The following is a 17,832-nucleotide window of genomic DNA, read 5'->3' as shown; positions in this document are numbered from 1 at the left end:
AAAGAATCAAAACTGCACTGAAATAGTAAGATGTCTTGTACAGTAGTAAATACAATGTCTTATCCGGTTGATGGCTTATGTTAACTAAATGAGGAAGTGATATAATCATTCATATATATTTCTTACCTACAATCATTTAACACAGTGACACATAGAGACATTAGCACAATTAAAAACAGGGCATTGTTCATTTAGATAAAATATTTTAAGTATTCCAATTAAACAACAATTATATTAAATATATGGAGTTTTGTACGAATTTTAGCATCATCTCAAGCACTATCCTTAAAGGCACGTTCCATGAACTTCCGCTGGCTCAAGCAATGTTTCTAATTCTAATGACTAATGCCAGATTTGTCTTTTCTAGCGATGTCTACACGTCTTTGTTAGCCAATGTCTACACGTCTTTGTTAGCCAATGTCTACACGTCTTTGCTAGCCAATGTCTACACGTCTTTGTTAGCCAATGTCTACAGTCTTTGTTAGCCAATGTCTACACGTCTTTGTTAGCCAATGTCTACACGTCTTTGTTAGCCAATGTCTACACGTCTTTACTAGCCAATGTCTACACGTCTTTGTTAGCCAATGTCTACACGTCTTTACTAGCCAATGTCTACACGTCTTTGTTAGCCAATGTCTACACGTCTTTGTTAGCCAATGTCTACACGTCTTTACAATATGACTAGTTCATGCTTTTGGAAGCACAAGTGCCACTCTGTGCTTTTGGGCATGACACCTTTTTTTGTGTGCACATAGAATATAGATGTGTGGATGACGACCTATGATAGTCTGTAAGAAAAGTGCGCACGTTTTAGTTCAGCCTTGGTCTGATGGTCTAGATGTGGAGGTCACGTGGTTGTGTCATGTCTGGTGTAGGCAGAGGCGTAGCAAGGGGGGCGGGGGGGGGGGGGTGGTGCGGACCGCACCGGGTGACACCATTTAGGGGCGGGGGGGGGGGGGTGACACCAAGGCAAAAAAATAGCAAAATATATAAAGAAAAACTTGAGGGGGGTGCAAATTGAAAGTTCGAGGGGGATGCAAATAGAAAATTTTAAAGTTTGTCCCCGGGACGCCTCTGGGGGTGACACCATTAAGTGCCGCACCGGGTGACACCCGACCTCGCTACGCCACTGGGTGTAGGTGGACAAGTATAGGATATTTGAGCCGTGTCTAGATCGTGAACCTGTAAAGTTGTCTAGATCGTCGTAATAAAAGCAGTCTAGTCCGTGTGCAATCTGTACCATCGTATGATATTCTCATGTCAGTGAACCGTTCAAGTAAAAAGACTGTCGATCTGTGCACCGGTCACGTGCACCGGTCACGTGGTTTAATGTTCAGGGAAGTCATAATGGCCAACACTAAAAGCTAGAACTATTGTGAAGATATGTCAAGTCCATGTCTACACATCTTTAAAATATGTCAAGTCCATGTCTACACATCTTTAAAATATGTCAATGTCTACACATCTTTGAAATATGTCAATGTCTACACATCTTTAAAATATCTCATGTCCATGTCTACATATCATTAAAATATGTCAAGTCCATGTCTACACATCATTAAAATATGTCATGTCCATGTCTACACATCTTTAAAATATGTCAAGTCCATGTTCAGACATCTTTACCTACCTTCAGCACAGGTTAAAAGGAAACCGTGTACCCGTGAAGCGAGTGTACAAGGAAGTGGTGTCAACCCATCCCACCATACCCCGCATGTCAACCATACACACATGCAAATACCAGCCAAGCATTCAGTCGGGACTGTGCTGTGTAGTGAGGGAACTAACCTCGGTGTCGGGGCTACAGGTTACAACAGCTTACGGACAGCCTTTTTAACAATCGACGATTCTCTAATGCGGCATACCAATTATGCTACATTGTGAACCGGTGCAACGTCAACACGGCCCCGTCAAAATAGCCCCGTTAAAAGGGCCTCGACATGTAGGCCCCCGACAAATAGGGCTAACGACGATTGGGCTCCCGACATGTTGGCTACAGACAAATCGGCTCCCGACAAAATATTGAAGTTCTGATGGTAGCCACAAGACAGAGAGATGGTCAAATATTGGAGAGTTCTGATGGTAGCAACAAGAGAGATGGTCAAATATTGGAGAGTTCTGATGGTAGCAACAAGAGAGATGGTCAAATATTGGAGAGTTCTGATGGTAGCAACAAGAGAGATGGTCAAATATTGGAGAGTTCTGATGGTAGCAACAAGAGAGATGGTCAAATATTGGAGAGTTCTGATGGTAGCCACAAGACAGAGAGATGGTCAAATATTGGAGAGTTCTGATGGTAGCAACAAGACAGAGAGATGGTCAAATATTGGAGAGTTCTGATGGTAGCAACAAGACAGAGAGATGGTCAAATATTGGAGAGTTCTGATGGTAGCAACAAGAGAGATGGTCAAATATTGGAGAGTTCTGATGGTAGCTACAACACATAGAGATGGTCAAATATTGGAGAGTTCTGATGGTAGCAACAAGACAGAGAGATGGTCAAATATTGGAGAGTTCTGATGGTAGCAACAAGAGAGATGGTCAAATATTGGAGAGTTCTGATGGTAGCCACAAGACAGAGAGATGGTCAAATATTGGAGAGTTCTGATGGTAGCAACAAGACAGAGAGATGGTCAAATATTGGAGAGTTCTGATGGTAGCAACAAGAGAGATGGTCAAATATTGGAGAGTTCTGATGGTAGCCACAAGAGAGATGGTCAAATATTGGAGAGTTCTGATGGTAGCAACAAGACAGAGAGATGGTCAAATATTGGAGAGTTCTGATGGTAGCAACAAGAGAGATGGTCAAATATTGGAGAGTTCTGATGGTAGCCACAAGACATAGATGGTCAAATATTGGAGAGTTCTGATGGTAGCAACAAGAGAGATGGTCAAATATTGGAGAGTTCTGATGGTAGCAACAAGAGAGATGGTCAAATATTGGAGAGTTCTGATGGTAGCAACAAGACAGAGAGATGGTCAAATATTGGAGAGTTCTGATGGTAGCAACAAGAGAGATGGTCAAATATTGGAGAGTTCTGATGGTAGCAACAAGAGAGATGGTCAAATATTGGAGAGTTCTGATGGTAGCAACAAGAGAGATGGTCAAATATTGGAGAGTTCTGATGGTAGCCACAAGACAGAGAGATGGTCAAATATTGGAGAGTTCTGATGGTAGCAACAAGAGAGATGGTCAAATATTGGAGAGTTCTGATGGTAGCCACAAGACAGAGAGATGGTCAAATATTGGAGAGTTCTGATGGTAGCCACAAGACAGAGAGATGGTCAAATATTGGAGAGTTCTGATGGTAGCAACAAGACAGAGAGATGGTCAAATATTGGAGAGTTCTGATGGTAGCAACAAGAGAGATGGTCAAATATTGGAGAGTTCTGATGGTAGCAACAAGAGAGATGGTCAAATATTGGAGAGTTCTGATGGTAGCAACAAGACAGAGAGATGGTCAAATATTGGAGAGTTCTGATGGTAGCCACAAGACAGAGAGATGGTCAAATATTGGAGAGTTCTGATGGTAGCAACAAGAGAGATGGTCAAATATTGGAGAGTTCTGATGGTAGCAACAAGAGAGATGGTCAAATATTGGAGAGTTCTGATGGTAGCAACAAGACAGAGAGATGGTCAAATATTGGAGAGTTCTGATGGTAGCAACAAGGAAGATGGTCAAATATTGGAGAGTTCTGATGGTAGCAACAAGAGAGATGGTCAAATATTGGAGAGTTCTGATGGTAGCAACAAGAGAGATGGTCAAATATTGGAGAGTTCTGATGGTAGCAACAACACATAGAGATGGTCAAATATTGGAGAGTTCTGATGGTAGCAACAAGACAGAGAGATGGTCAAATATTGGAGAGTTCTGATGGTAGCCACAAGACAGAGAGATGGTCAAATATTGGAGAGTTCTGATGGTAGCAACAAGAGAGATGGTCAAATATTGGAGAGTTCTGATGGTAGCCACAAGACAGAGAGATGGTCAAATATTGGAGAGTTCTGATGGTAGTCACAAGACAGAGAGATGGTCAAATATTGGAGAGTTCTGATGGTAGCAACAAGAGAGATGGTCAAATATTGGAGAGTTCTGATGGTAGCAACAACACATAGAGATGGTCAAATATTGGAGAGTTCTGATGGTAGCAACAAGACAGAGAGATGGTCAAATATTGGAGAGTTCTGATGGTAGCCACAAGACAGAGAGATGGTCAAATATTGGAGAGTTCTGATGGTAGCAACAAGAGAGATGGTCAAATATTGGAGAGTTCTGATGGTAGCCACAAGACAGAGAGATGGTCAAATATTGGAGAGTTCTGATGGTAGTCACAAGACAGAGAGATGGTCAAATATTGGAGAGTTCTGATGGTAGCCACAAGACAGAGAGATGGTCAAATATTGGAGAGTTCTGATGGTAGCAACAAGGAAGATGGTCAAATATTGGAGAGTTCTGATGGTAGCAACAAGAGAGATGGTCAAATATTGGAGAGTTCTGATGGTAGCAACAAGACAGAGAGATGGTCAAATATTGGAGAGTTCTGATGGTAGCAACAAGAGAGATGGTCAAATATTGGAGAGTTCTGATGGTAGCAACAAGACAGAGAGATGGTCAAATATTGGAGAGTTCTGATGGTAGCAACAAGACAGAGAGATGGTCAAATATTGGAGAGTTCTGATGGTAGCCACAAGACAGAGAGATGGTCAAATATTGGAGAGTTCTGATGGTAGCAACAAGACAGAGAGATGGTCAAATATTGGAGAGTTCTGATGGTAGCTACAACACATAGAGATGGTCAAATATTGGAGAGTTCTGATGGTAGCAACAAGAGAGATGGTCAAATATTGGAGAGTTCTGATGGTAGCAACAAGACAGAGAGATGGTCAAATATTGGAGAGTTCTGATGGTAGCCACAAGACAGAGAGATGGTCAAATATTGGAGAGTTCTGATGGTAGCCACAAGACAGAGAGATGGTCAAATATTGGAGAGTTCTGATGGTAGCAACAAGACAGAGAGATGGTCAAATATTGGAGAGTTCTGATGGTAGCCACAAGACAGAGAGATGGTCAAATATTGGAGAGTTCTGATGGTAGCCACAAGAGAGATGGTCAAATATTGGAGAGTTCTGATGGTAGCAACAAGACAGAGAGATGGTCAAATATTGGAGAGTTCTGATGGTAGCCACAAGACAGAGAGATGGTCAAATATTGGAGAGTTCTGATGGTAGCAACAAGAGAGATGGTCAAATATTGGAGAGTTCTGATGGTAGCAACAAGACAGAGAGATGGTCAAATATTGGAGAGTTCTGATGGTAGCTACAAGAGAGATGGTCAAATATTGGAGAGTTCTGATGGTAGCAACAAGACAGAGAGATGGTCAAATATTGGAGAGTTCTGATGGTAGCAACAAGACAGAGAGATGGTCAAATATTGGAGAGTTCTGATGGTAGCAACAAGAGAGATGGTCAAATATTGGAGAGTTCTGATGGTAGCAACAAGAGAGATGGTCAAATATTGGAGAGTTCTGATGGTAGCCACAAGACAGAGAGATGGTCAAATATTGGAGAGTTCTGATGGTAGCCACAAGACAGAGAGATGGTCAAATATTGGAGAGTTCTGATGGTAGCCACAAGACAGAGAGATGGTCAAATATTGGAGAGTTCTGATGGTAGCAACAAGACAGAGAGATGGTCAAATATTGGAGAGTTCTGATGGTAGCAACAAGAGAGATGGTCAAATATTGGAGAGTTCTGATGGTAGCAACAAGAGAGATGGTCAAATATTGGAGAGTTCTGATGGTAGCCACAAGACAGAGAGATGGTCAAATATTGGAGAGTTCTGATGGTAGCCACAAGACAGAGAGATGGTCAAATATTGGAGAGTTCTGATGGTAGCTACAAGACAGAGAGATGGTCAAATATTGGAGAGTTCTGATGGTAGCAACAAGAGAGATGGTCAAATATTGGAGAGTTCTGATGGTAGCCACAAGACAGAGAGATGGTCAAATATTGGAGAGTTCTGATGGTAGCAACAAGACAGAGAGATGGTCAAATATTGGAGAGTTCTGATGGTAGCAACAAGGAAGATGGTCAAATATTGGAGAGTTCTGATGGTAGCAACAAGAGAGATGGTCAAATATTGGAGAGTTCTGATGGTAGCAACAAGAGAGATGGTCAAATATTGGAGAGTTCTGATGGTAGCAACAAGACAGAGAGATGGTCAAATATTGGAGAGTTCTGATGGTAGCCACAAGACAGAGAGATGGTCAAATATTGGAGAGTTCTGATGGTAGCAACAAGAGAGATGGTCAAATATTGGAGAGTTCTGATGGTAGCAACAAGACAGAGAGATGGTCAAATATTGGAGAGTTCTGATGGTAGCCACAAGACAGAGAGATGGTCAAATATTGGAGAGTTCTGATGGTAGCTACAAGAGAGATGGTCAAATATTGGAGAGTTCTGATGGTAGCCACAAGAGAGATGGTCAAATATTGGAGAGTTCTGATGGTAGCAACAAGACAGAGAGATGGTCAAATATTGGAGAGTTCTGATGGTAGCTACAAGAGAGATGGTCAAATATTGGAGAGTTCTGATGGTAGCTACAAGAGAGATGGTCAAATATTGGAGAGTTCTGATGGTAGCCACAAGACATAGATGGTCAAATATTGGAGAGTTCTGATGGTAGCCACAAGACAGAGAGATGGTCAAATATTGGAGAGTTCTGATGGTAGCCACAAGACATAGATGGTCAAATATTGGAGAGTTCTGATGGTAGCCACAAGACATAGATGGTCAAATATTGGAGAGTTCTGATGGTAGCAACAAGACATAGATGGTCAAATATTGGAGAGTTCTGATGGTAGCCACAAGACATAGATGGTCAAATATTGGAGAGTTCTGATGGTAGCAACAAGACAGAGAGATGGTCAAATATTGGAGAGTTCTGATGGTAGCAACAAGAGAGATGGTCAAATATTGGAGAGTTCTGATGGTAGCAACAAGACAGAGAGATGGTCAAATATTGGAGAGTTCTGATGGTAGCCACAAGACATAGATGGTCAAATATTGGAGAGTTCTGATGGTAGCAACAAGACAGAGAGATGGTCAAATATTGGAGAGTTCTGATGGTAGCAACAAGAGAGATGGTCAAATATTGGAGAGTTCTGATGGTAGCTACAACACATAGAGATGGTCAAATATTGGAGAGTTCTGATGGTAGCAACAAGACAGAGAGATGGTCAAATATTGGAGAGTTCTGATGGTAGCAACAAGAGAGATGGTCAAATATTGGAGAGTTCTGATGGTAGCCACAAGACAGAGAGATGGTCAAATATTGGAGAGTTCTGATGGTAGCAACAAGAGAGATGGTCAAATATTGGAGAGTTCTGATGGTAGCTACAACACATAGAGATGGTCAAATATTGGAGAGTTCTGATGGTAGCAACAAGAGAGATGGTCAAATATTGGAGAGTTCTGATGGTAGCCACAAGACAGAGAGATGGTCAAATATTGGAGAGTTCTGATGGTAGCAACAAGAGAGATGGTCAAATATTGGAGAGTTCTGATGGTAGCAACAAGACAGAGAGATGGTCAAATATTGGAGAGTTCTGATGGTAGCAACAAGAGAGATGGTCAAATATTGGAGAGTTCTGATGGTAGCAACAAGAGAGATGGTCAAATATTGGAGAGTTCTGATGGTAGCAACAAGACAGAGAGATGGTCAAATATTGGAGAGTTCTGATGGTAGCTACAACACATAGAGATGGTCAAATATTGGAGAGTTCTGATGGTAGCAACAAGAGAGATGGTCAAATATTGGAGAGTTCTGATGGTAGCAACAAGACAGAGAGATGGTCAAATATTGGAGAGTTCTGATGGTAGCAACAAGACAGAGAGATGGTCAAATATTGGAGAGTTCTGATGGTAGCCACAAGACAGAGAGATGGTCAAATATTGGAGAGTTCTGATGGTAGCAACAAGAGAGATGGTCAAATATTGGAGAGTTCTGATGGTAGCCACAAGACAGAGAGATGGTCAAATATTGGAGAGTTCTGATGGTAGTCACAAGACAGAGAGATGGTCAAATATTGGAGAGTTCTGATGGTAGCAACAAGACAGAGAGATGGTCAAATATTGGAGAGTTCTGATGGTAGCAACAAGACAGAGAGATGGTCAAATATTGGAGAGTTCTGATGGTAGCCACAAGACAGAGAGATGGTCAAATATTGGAGAGTTCTGATGGTAGCCACAAGACAGAGAGATGGTCAAATATTGGAGAGTTCTGATGGTAGCAACAAGACAGAGAGATGGTCAAATATTGGAGAGTTCTGATGGTAGCAACAAGACAGACAGATGGTCAAATATTGGAGAGTTCTGATGGTAGCCACAAGACAGAGAGATGGTCAAATATTGGAGAGTTCTGATGGTAGCAACAAGACAGAGAGATGGTCAAATATTGGAGAGTTCTGATGGTAGCCACAAGACAGAGAGATGGTCAAATATTGGAGAGTTCTGATGGTAGCCACAAGAGAGATGGTCAAATATTGGAGAGTTCTGATGGTAGCAACAAGACAGAGAGATGGTCAAATATTGGAGAGTTCTGATGGTAGCCACAAGACAGAGAGATGGTCAAATATTGGAGATTTCTGATGGTAGCAACAAGAGAGATGGTCAAATATTGGAGAGTTCTGATGGTAGCAACAAGACAGAGAGATGGTCAAATATTGGAGAGTTCTGATGGTAGCTACAAGAGAGATGGTCAAATATTGGAGAGTTCTGATGGTAGCCACAAGAGAGATGGTCAAATATTGGAGAGTTCTGATGGTAGCAACAAGACAGAGAGATGGTCAAATATTGGAGAGTTCTGATGGTAGCCACAAGACAGAGAGATGGTCAAATATTGGAGAGTTCTGATGGTAGCAACAAGAGAGATGGTCAAATATTGGAGAGTTCTGATGGTAGCCACAAGACAGAGAGATGGTCAAATATTGGAGAGTTCTGATGGTAGCCACAAGACAGAGAGATGGTCAAATATTGGAGAGTTCTGATGGTAGCCACAAGACAGAGAGATGGTCAAATATTGGAGAGTTCTGATGGTAGCAACAAGAGAGATGGTCAAATATTGGAGAGTTCTGATGGTAGCAACAAGACAGAGAGATGGTCAAATATTGGAGAGTTCTGATGGTAGCCACAAGACAGAGAGATGGTCAAATATTGGAGAGTTCTGATGGTAGCAACAAGAGAGATGGTCAAATATTGGAGAGTTCTGATGGTAGCAACAAGACAGAGAGATGGTCAAATATTGGAGAGTTCTGATGGTAGCCACAAGACAGAGAGATGGTCAAATATTGGAGAGTTCTGATGGTAGCAACAAGAGAGATGGTCAAATATTGGAGAGTTCTGATGGTAGCAACAAGGAAGATGGTCAAATATTGGAGAGTTCTGATGGTAGCAACAAGACAGAGAGATGGTCAAATATTGGAGAGTTCTGATGGTAGCCACAAGACAGAGAGATGGTCAAATATTGGAGAGTTCTGATGGTAGCAACAAGAGAGATGGTCAAATATTGGAGAGTTCTGATGGTAGCAACAAGACAGAGAGATGGTCAAATATTGGAGAGTTCTGATGGTAGCTACAAGAGAGATGGTCAAATATTGGAGAGTTCTGATGGTAGCCACAAGAGAGATGGTCAAATATTGGAGAGTTCTGATGGTAGCAACAAGACAGAGAGATGGTCAAATATTGGAGAGTTCTGATGGTAGCTACAAGAGAGATGGTCAAATATTGGAGAGTTCTGATGGTAGCTACAAGAGAGATGGTCAAATATTGGAGAGTTCTGATGGTAGCCACAAGACATAGATGGTCAAATATTGGAGAGTTCTGATGGTAGCCACAAGACAGAGAGATGGTCAAATATTGGAGAGTTCTGATGGTAGCCACAAGACATAGATGGTCAAATATTGGAGAGTTCTGATGGTAGCCACAAGACAGAGAGATGGTCAAATATTGGAGAGTTCTGATGGTAGCAACAAGACATAGATGGTCAAATATTGGAGAGTTCTGATGGTAGCCACAAGACATAGATGGTCAAATATTGGAGAGTTCTGATGGTAGCAACAAGACAGAGAGATGGTCAAATATTGGAGAGTTCTGATGGTAGCAACAAGAGAGATGGTCAAATATTGGAGAGTTCTGATGGTAGCAACAAGACAGAGAGATGGTCAAATATTGGAGAGTTCTGATGGTAGCTACAAGAGAGATGGTCAAATATTGGAGAGTTCTGATGGTAGCCACAAGAGAGATGGTCAAATATTGGAGAGTTCTGATGGTAGCAACAAGACAGAGAGATGGTCAAATATTGGAGAGTTCTGATGGTAGCAACAAGACAGAGAGATGGTCAAATATTGGAGAGTTCTGATGGTAGCCACAAGACATAGATGGTCAAATATTGGAGAGTTCTGATGGTAGCAACAAGACAGAGAGATGGTCAAATATTGGAGAGTTCTGATGGTAGCAACAAGAGAGATGGTCAAATATTGGAGAGTTCTGATGGTAGCAACAAGAGAGATGGTCAAATATTGGAGAGTTCTGATGGTAGCAACAAGACAGAGAGATGGTCAAATATTGGAGAGTTCTGATGGTAGCTACAAGAGAGATGGTCAAATATTGGAGAGTTCTGATGGTAGCCACAAGAGAGATGGTCAAATATTGGAGAGTTCTGATGGTAGCAACAAGACAGAGAGATGGTCAAATATTGGAGAGTTCTGATGGTAGCAACAAGACAGAGAGATGGTCAAATATTGGAGAGTTCTGATGGTAGCCACAAGACATAGATGGTCAAATATTGGAGAGTTCTGATGGTAGCCACAAGACAGAGAGATGGTCAAATATTGGAGAGTTCTGATGGTAGCAACAAGAGAGATGGTCAAATATTGGAGAGTTCTGATGGTAGCTACAACACATAGAGATGGTCAAATATTGGAGAGTTCTGATGGTAGCAACAAGACAGAGAGATGGTCAAATATTGGAGAGTTCTGATGGTAGCAACAAGAGAGATGGTCAAATATTGGAGAGTTCTGATGGTAGCTACAACACATAGAGATGGTCAAATATTGGAGAGTTCTGATGGTAGCAACAAGAGAGATGGTCAAATATTGGAGAGTTCTGATGGTAGCCACAAGACAGAGAGATGGTCAAATATTGGAGAGTTCTGATGGTAGCAACAAGAGAGATGGTCAAATATTGGAGAGTTCTGATGGTAGCAACAAGACAGAGAGATGGTCAAATATTGGAGAGTTCTGATGGTAGCAACAAGAGAGATGGTCAAATATTGGAGAGTTCTGATGGTAGCAACAAGAGAGATGGTCAAATATTGGAGAGTTCTGATGGTAGCAACAAGACAGAGAGATGGTCAAATATTGGAGAGTTCTGATGGTAGCTACAACACATAGAGATGGTCAAACATTGGAGAGTTCTGATGGTAGCAACAAGAGAGATGGTCAAATATTGGAGAGTTCTGATGGTAGCAACAAGACAGAGAGATGGTCAAATATTGGAGAGTTCTGATGGTAGCAACAAGACAGAGAGATGGTCAAATATTGGAGAGTTCTGATGGTAGCCACAAGACAGAGAGATGGTCAAATATTGGAGAGTTCTGATGGTAGCAACAAGAGAGATGGTCAAATATTGGAGAGTTCTGATGGTAGCAACAAGAGAGATGGTCAAATATTGGAGAGTTCTGATGGTAGCCACAAGACAGAGAGATGGTCAAATATTGGAGAGTTCTGATGGTAGCAACAAGAGAGATGGTCAAATATTGGAGAGTTCTGATGGTAGCAACAAGACAGAGAGATGGTCAAATATTGGAGAGTTCTGATGGTAGCAACAAGAGAGATGGTCAAATATTGGAGAGTTCTGATGGTAGCAACAAGAGAGATGGTCAAATATTGGAGAGTTCTGATGGTAGCAACAAGACAGAGAGATGGTCAAATATTGGAGAGTTCTGATGGTAGCAACAAGAGAGATGGTCAAATATTGGAGAGTTCTGATGGTAGCAACAAGAGAGATGGTCAAATATTGGAGAGTTCTGATGGTAGCAACAAGAGAGATGGTCAAATATTGGAGAGTTCTGATGGTAGCCACAAGACATAGATGGTCAAATATTGGAGAGTTCTGATGGTAGCAACAAGAGAGATGGTCAAATATTGGAGAGTTCTGATGGTAGCAACAAGAGAGATGGTCAAATATTGGAGAGTTCTGATGGTAGCAACAAGACAGAGAGATGGTCAAATATTGGAGAGTTCTGATGGTAGCCACAAGACAGAGAGATGGTCAAATATTGGAGAGTTCTGATGGTAGCAACAAGACAGAGAGATGGTCAAATATTGGAGAGTTCTGATGGTAGCCACAAGACAGAGAGATGGTCAAATATTGGAGAGTTCTGATGGTAGCAACAAGAGAGATGGTCAAATATTGGAGAGTTCTGATGGTAGCAACAAGACAGAGAGATGGTCAAATATTGGAGAGTTCTGATGGTAGCTACAAGAGAGATGGTCAAATATTGGAGAGTTCTGATGGTAGCCACAAGAGAGATGGTCAAATATTGGAGAGTTCTGATGGTAGCAACAAGACAGAGAGATGGTCAAATATTGGAGAGTTCTGATGGTAGCTACAAGAGAGATGGTCAAATATTGGAGAGTTCTGATGGTAGCTACAAGAGAGATGGTCAAATATTGGAGAGTTCTGATGGTAGCCACAAGACATAGATGGTCAAATATTGGAGAGTTCTGATGGTAGCCACAAGACAGAGAGATGGTCAAATATTGGAGAGTTCTGATGGTAGCCACAAGACATAGATGGTCAAATATTGGAGAGTTCTGATGGTAGCAACAAGACATAGATGGTCAAATATTGGAGAGTTCTGATGGTAGCCACAAGACATAGATGGTCAAATATTGGAGAGTTCTGATGGTAGCAACAAGAGAGATGGTCAAATATTGGAGAGTTCTGATGGTAGCAACAAGACAGAGAGATGGTCAAATATTGGAGAGTTCTGATGGTAGCAACAAGAGAGATGGTCAAATATTGGAGAGTTCTGATGGTAGCAACAAGACAGAGAGATGGTCAAATATTGGAGAGTTCTGATGGTAGCCACAAGACAGAGAGATGGTCAAATATTGGAGAGTTCTGATGGTAGCAACAAGAGAGATGGTCAAATATTGGAGAGTTCTGATGGTAGCAACAAGAGAGATGGTCAAATATTGGAGAGTTCTGATGGTAGCCACAAGAGAGATGGTCAAATATTGGAGAGTTCTGATGGTAGCCACAAGACAGAGAGATGGTCAAATATTGGAGAGTTCTGATGGTAGCAACAAGAGAGATGGTCAAATATTGGAGAGTTCTGATGGTAGCAACAAGAGAGATGGTCAAATATTGGAGAGTTCTGATGGTAGCAACAAGAGAGATGGTCAAATATTGGAGAGTTCTGATGGTAGCCACAAGACAGAGAGATGGTCAAATATTGGAGAGTTCTGATGGTAGCAACAAGACAGAGAGATGGTCAAATATTGGAGAGTTCTGATGGTAGCCACAAGAGAGATGGTCAAATATTGGAGAGTTCTGATGGTAGCAACAAGACAGAGAGATGGTCAAATATTGGAGAGTTCTGATGGTAGCAACAAGACATAGATGGTCAAATATTGGAGAGTTCTGATGGTAGCTACAAGACAGAGAGATGGTCAAATATTGGAGAGTTCTGATGGTAGCAACAAGACAGAGAGATGGTCAAATATTGGAGAGTTCTGATGGTAGCCACAAGAGAGATGGTCAAATATTGGAGAGTTCTGATGGTAGCAACAAGACAGAGAGATGGTCAAATATTGGAGAGTTCTGATGGTAGCAACAAGACATAGATGGTCAAATATTGGAGAGTTCTGATGGTAGCAACAAGACAGAGAGATGGTCAAATATTGGAGAGTTCTGATGGTAGCAACAAGAGAGATGGTCAAATATTGGAGAGTTCTGATGGTAGCAACAAGAGAGATGGTCAAATATTGGAGAGTTCTGATGGTAGCCACAAGACAGAGAGATGGTCAAATATTGGAGAGTTCTGATGGTAGCAACAAGAGAGATGGTCAAATATTGGAGAGTTCTGATGGTAGCCACAAGACAGAGAGATGGTCAAATATTGGAGAGTTCTGATGGTAGCAACAAGACAGAGAGATGGTCAAATATTGGAGAGTTCTGATGGTAGCAACAAGACAGAGAGATGGTCAAATATTGGAGAGTTCTGATGGTAGCAACAAGAGAGATGGTCAAATATTGGAGAGTTCTGATGGTAGCAACAAGAGAGATGGTCAAATATTGGAGAGTTCTGATGGTAGCAACAAGACAGAGAGATGGTCAAATATTGGAGAGTTCTGATGGTAGCCACAAGACAGAGAGATGGTCAAATATTGGAGAGTTCTGATGGTAGCAACAAGAGAGATGGTCAAATATTGGAGAGTTCTGATGGTAGCAACAAGAGAGATGGTCAAATATTGGAGAGTTCTGATGGTAGCCACAAGACAGAGAGATGGTCAAATATTGGAGAGTTCTGATGGTAGCAACAAGAGAGATGGTCAAATATTGGAGAGTTCTGATGGTAGCAACAAGACAGAGAGATGGTCAAATATTGGAGAGTTCTGATGGTAGCAACAAGAGAGATGGTCAAATATTGGAGAGTTCTGATGGTAGCCACAAGACAGAGAGATGGTCAAATATTGGAGAGTTCTGATGGTAGTCACAAGACAGAGAGATGGTCAAATATTGGAGAGTTCTGATGGTAGCAACAAGAGAGATGGTCAAATATTGGAGAGTTCTGATGGTAGCCACAAGACAGAGAGATGGTCAAATATTGGAGAGTTCTGATGGTAGCCACAAGACAGAGAGATGGTCAAATATTGGAGAGTTCTGATGGTAGTCACAAGACAGAGAGATGGTCAAATATTGGAGAGTTCTGATGGTAGCAACAAGACAGAGAGATGGTCAAATATTGGAGAGTTCTGATGGTAGCAACAAGAGAGATGGTCAAATATTGGAGAGTTCTGATGGTAGCCACAAGACAGAGAGATGGTCAAATATTGGAGAGTTCTGATGGTAGTCACAAGACAGAGAGATGGTCAAATATTGGAGAGTTCTGATGGTAGCAACAAGACAGAGAGATGGTCAAATATTGGAGAGTTCTGATGGTAGCCACAAGACAGAGAGATGGTCAAATATTGGAGAGTTCTGATGGTAGCTACAACACATAGAGATGGTCAAATATTGGAGAGTTCTGATGGTAGCCAAAAGCGAGACGATGACAACTACTGAAGCGTGACCAGCAGCCGTTCAACCAATCAGCACAAAGTGTTGTACCGTACCGGAGGTGTCAATCACCTGCCATCACGAACGTGCACATTGACCTAACGGTGCCACCAGTCAGAGAGTGCTCTACTCTACACCTCAGGTAAGACCTCAGGTAAGGTAGACGTTACTTCCACAACCCCCCCCCCCATCACACACACACAGAACGTGCATTTTACCATGGAAACAACTAGACAAGCGTCCTAATTACTTTCACCGTGTTTTTCCCCTGCATCGTATTCTCTATTGTAGAGGGTGTTTGCCGTACACGTTAGTGAGGCCCGTAGCAGTACCGGTTAGATAGCTGTTGTACAAGTCTTACAAGAGGGGACAACACAGTGGCAGCTACTGGAGCAGTACCGGTTAGATAGCTGTAGTACAAGTCTTACAAGAGGGGACAACACAGTGGCAGCTACTGGAGCAGTACCGGTTAGATAGCTGTAGTACAAGTCTTACAAGAGGGGACAACACAGTGGTAGCTACTGGAGCAGTACCGGTTAGATAGCTGTAGTACAAGTCTTACAAGAGGGGACAACACAGTGGCAGCTATTGCTGGCCAGCACAAACCAACAGGTGAACTAGCTGTCTTGTAAGTCACATATATGATACAGTCACATAAAGACAGTAACTTTAAAATCTTCATCTTATCAACTCTAAATAAACCGGGAGTGATCTCCCCTAAACTTTCTCGAATATTCTTATATAAAATAACAGGGGATGGGAACTCGGGCTATAGACATGATTTTTAATCCATTTTAAATACTTAAAGTTTTAAAAATAGAATAAAATCTCGTAGACAAATTAATTGCACACCAAGTGAACCCAAATAAAAAAGCGCATAATAGTGCGCAATATTATTAGTACTTTTAAAATTTACATTAGTTTTTTTGAGAAATCGGAAGTAGCGTAAATTACTACTTCCTGTCAACGGAAATTACTCAAAATTTAACAGAAGGTAGAGAATTAGATCTTTTACTTACATGTGAAATTTCATTTATCTATCTGAAATAGTACTCAAGTTATAGGCTTTGAAAAATTCAAAGCAGGAAAATTACCACTTCCGGTTATCGGAAATCGCTCAAAAGTTGATAAGGATCTACCATTTTGATAAAATACTTATATATGAAATTTCATCAACCTAGTTGTAACGGTACTCAAGTTATCGTGTTTACACACGGACACACACACACACAGACAGACAGACGGACACACAGACATACGGACAAGATTGCAAAATTATGTTTTTACGTATCAGTGAGGTGTAAAACGTCGAGATTTATAAAAATCTCGATTTTTTTTTTTGCACGATTACAAGACTTTCTCTATACTTCGTATATATATGAGAAAGTAAAAATATATGTTTGTCTTAAATTTTTTTCCTTCTAATTCTGACCAGATATTGTTCCGAAAAGTCAATCATAATCTTTACTTCTTAAGTTTTTGTTTTTTAGATACATTTGAATTTATTCTAGTCGGACTAACCAGTTAAATCAGTAGGCGACTCCACAGTTGGTGACTTAAGCAGGTTAAATGGTTAAAAATATTTTTAAAGAACGTACAGTTTCGGTTTTATGACTCACGACTGTGAAAGTATTGAAATGAACAGAACGTACCAATGGCAATAGCTTTAGTTCAATGTGAGAAGGCTCATGTCGGGGGGGGGGGTGTCCAATCCCCTCCCCTGAACACCCTGCCTACACTACAATAACTTTTATAAGAGACAGTGCACCAGATAGAAATGTAAAACGTCTATCGCATACATACCAAATATGCCGGAAGTCAATGTAAAGTCAATTTAAAGTTAACTTGTGGCTTGCTTAGTTGAAGGAAGGGAAACACGTGACACATGGAAACAACACTAGCTTGTTACTTGGATATCAAATTGGATGTAACTTTAATAAACTAGTTGAGAAGGAAGGGATGAGTGTAGTTAGATAAAGAGCTGAATAGACAGATGTGAAGGAGAGAGAGAGAGAGAGAGAGAGAGAGAGAGAGAGAGAGAAAAGACGTGGGTAGAGTAAGAACACACAACGTACCGGCATTAGCGTGAGAAAACTCCACCCCGACAGTGTTGCCGTAGATATCCAGCATGGCCCACAGCGGCAGGTTGGTGGCCACCCCGCTAAAGAACAGCCCCTTCTCCTCGCCGTTCACGCCGTAGTACACGTCCCCCGCGCGGTTGACGCTGAAGTGCAGCAGGATGTTGCTGGTGGTGTAGCGCTCACCCAGAGCCTTGGCCCAGTTGCCCGGCTTGTTGGTCAGGTCAGGGCAGGCGTACCTGGGCAGGTCGCTGCCCCTGACCGTGGCGGGGTTGATGTTGGTGAACCCAAACCTCAGGACCCCACTCCAACTGGTGTTGGTCTCCACGAACTTGACGTACACCTGCAGAAACAAACACGCCATAAACACCTGCAACAACACGTCATAAACACCTGCAACATCACATC

General features: G+C 41.7%; 1 protein-coding gene across 2 annotated transcripts in view; it reads right to left on the bottom strand.

The window, feature by feature from the left end:
* The window catches only part of LOC131947801 (protein neuralized), a 36,719-nt gene that overhangs the window by 5,377 nt on the left and 13,510 nt on the right, over positions 1-17,832 (bottom strand). For both annotated transcript variants that reach the window (XM_059309126.1, XM_059309125.1), the window contains exon 3: positions 17,422-17,767. In XM_059309126.1, coding sequence (XP_059165109.1) covers positions 17,422-17,767 — 346 coding nt within the window. The remainder of the gene's footprint in view (positions 1-17,421; positions 17,768-17,832) is intronic.

This window comes from Physella acuta, unplaced genomic scaffold, assembly GCF_028476545.2.
Source record: "Physella acuta isolate Inbredline_101_S28 unplaced genomic scaffold, ASM2847654v3 ptg000607l, whole genome shotgun sequence".
In the NCBI taxonomy this organism is placed as follows: domain Eukaryota; kingdom Metazoa; phylum Mollusca; class Gastropoda; family Physidae; genus Physella; species Physella acuta.
The sequence above is the reverse complement of the archived record's forward strand: the minus strand, read 5'-3'. Positions and strand labels throughout refer to the sequence as shown.